This window comes from Chanos chanos, chromosome 7 (assembly GCF_902362185.1).
Source record: "Chanos chanos chromosome 7, fChaCha1.1, whole genome shotgun sequence".
NCBI classification, from domain to species: domain Eukaryota; kingdom Metazoa; phylum Chordata; class Actinopteri; order Gonorynchiformes; family Chanidae; genus Chanos; species Chanos chanos.
This window is the reverse complement of record NC_044501.1, coordinates 4,381,870-4,383,991: the sequence shown is the minus strand read 5'-3', so window position 1 is coordinate 4,383,991 and position 2,122 is coordinate 4,381,870. Positions and strand designations below refer to the sequence as shown.

At 36.5% G+C, this 2,122-nt stretch overlaps 1 protein-coding gene across 1 annotated transcript; it reads left to right on the top strand.

The window, feature by feature from the left end:
• Nucleotides 1–535: 535 nt before the first annotated feature.
• Nucleotides 536–1,444, top strand: LOC115817184 (GTPase IMAP family member 7-like). The gene has a single exon (XM_030780448.1). It carries the CDS (start codon nt 536–538, stop codon nt 1,442–1,444), a length of 909 nt encoding a protein of 302 aa, XP_030636308.1.
• Nucleotides 1,445–2,122: the final 678 nt, after the last annotated feature.

Genomic DNA, 2,122 nt, shown 5'->3' with positions numbered 1-2,122 from the left:
CAAAAAACAAACAAAAAAACTAGTTCATATCTCACATTCTAAATCACAGTTTGCAGGAAAACTTCTTTTGGTGTTTGATAGAGTCAGGCATAAAAAGTAAAGAATACATTTAGTGACAGCAATAGTAGTAGTGGATGCATACTGTAAAGGATGTGTGTAGTAACTCACATAACCACCTGTTTTGATGAATTTGGCATATCTATCCATGGCTAAGCAAAGTTACACATTGTGATTCTGGTGTCCACTTGACGTCCACTTGTGTACCACTACCAGTTCAAACATGCAGCATTTTGTAAAATACTGTCATATAGTGCACTCAAGTTGGACAAGTCTCAAACATTTTTATGAAACCTTTTACTGAGTATTTATATGAAACTTCAAATAAATAATTTCCATGAAATATGTATAATTTAATTATATTTTCTTAATCACATAAAATGCATTCTGATGATAGCAGGTTATTAAGTTTTTTTTTTTTGTGTGTGTGGGATGGGCTGGTTTGACTAACACAGAGCAATGTGTACATTTGAAATAGATGAGCACTGAGACAGATTGCACTTACACTAAAAAGCTGAAAATTAATTTACCTCTCTCGTTCTATTACCTAACAGAACTTCCGCAATCCCCTGATTTGAGGATCATTTTAGTGGGTAAAAGTGGATCAGGAAAGAGTTCAACAGGAAACACCATCCTGGGTGAAAACATTTTTACAGCAAGACGTGCATTAAAACCTGTAACTAAGCAATCTGAGAGAGGATGTAGAGAAATCGAAGGAAGAACCATCTCAGTGATTGACACCCCTGGAATATTTGATACTTCACTGAGTGGGAAAGAAATGAAAGCTGAAATTGACAGGTGTATTTACATGTCAGTCCCTGGACCCCATGTGTTTCTCATGGTTATCAGGTTAGATGTAAGATTTACAGAGGAGGAGAAGAAGTCTGTAGAGTGGATTAAGCAGAACTTTGGTAAAGAAGCATCAGATTATATCATCATACTATTCACCCATGCTGAACAAATAGAGAATGAAGAAGTGCATGATTGGATAAGAGAAAATGCAGATCTCAAGACATTAGTGGAAAGTTGTGGGAACAGATACTGTGCATTCAGTAATATGGCAAGATCAGATGAGTCACAGGTCACAGACCTACTGGAGAAGATAGATGCTATGATAAAGGACAATGGAGGGAGGTATTATATTAACAAGTCCTTTGAGAACATTCAGGCAGAATTGGAGAGTAAGAGAAGAATGGAGAAGGCTAAGGATGTTGCATTAGGTGCGGCATCAGCAGTAGGGACAGGAGCAGCCATAGCAGGAGGAGTAGTTTTGGGTGTGGCTGGGGTGGTGGTGTTACCAGCTGTGTTGATTGCAGCAGGAGCTGCACTTGCAGCAGGAGCAGGTATATCGCTGATTGTGAAAAAGGTCAAAGAGAAAAAAGAATAACTATCAGAAAATTGTAGTTTAGAAAAGAAGAAAGATCAGAAGAGAGACATGAAAGGCAGTGGATTTACTATTACTTTTTCAGATTTTCAGGACTTTTCGCCTAAAGAGGAGTTTCACCATAGTTTTGAATAGGTAAGGTGGATTAAACATTTAATTACTTAGCGATAAAGACTGTCACTGTTTTTGAATATGTACAAATATATGAGACATTTTCATTTTTTGCATATTTTTCACAAAGTCTGATCATTCTCCACATTCAGATCCTGTTTTTGCCAAAATGCATTTTAGTATTGTCATGCTTTGTATGCTGCTTTGTAATCAGAATCTGTTGGGGATCCAGCATGATTTTTTCACAATTGAATATATAATTCACTAATTTGACCAATTTCAGCCAATTGTTATCTGTCTTGTGGTTCATTGGATTTTGGCTTGTTTACTTATGTCTTTCATCCTTTTTGCTGCTGGATCAGAGGACCTCGTGTTTCACTGTGCTATGAAACATGTTTATGAGTTGATATAACTAAGAAGATCATGGGAATTTTCTTAATTTTTTGATCCAAGTCTAATGTTATTGTTATGGGGGAATCGAAAACTGAAAAATGTCAAACTTCTGAAATTGGTGTACATAGAACGAATTAAAAATGTGTGTGTGTGTGTGTGTGTGTGTGTGTATTGGCT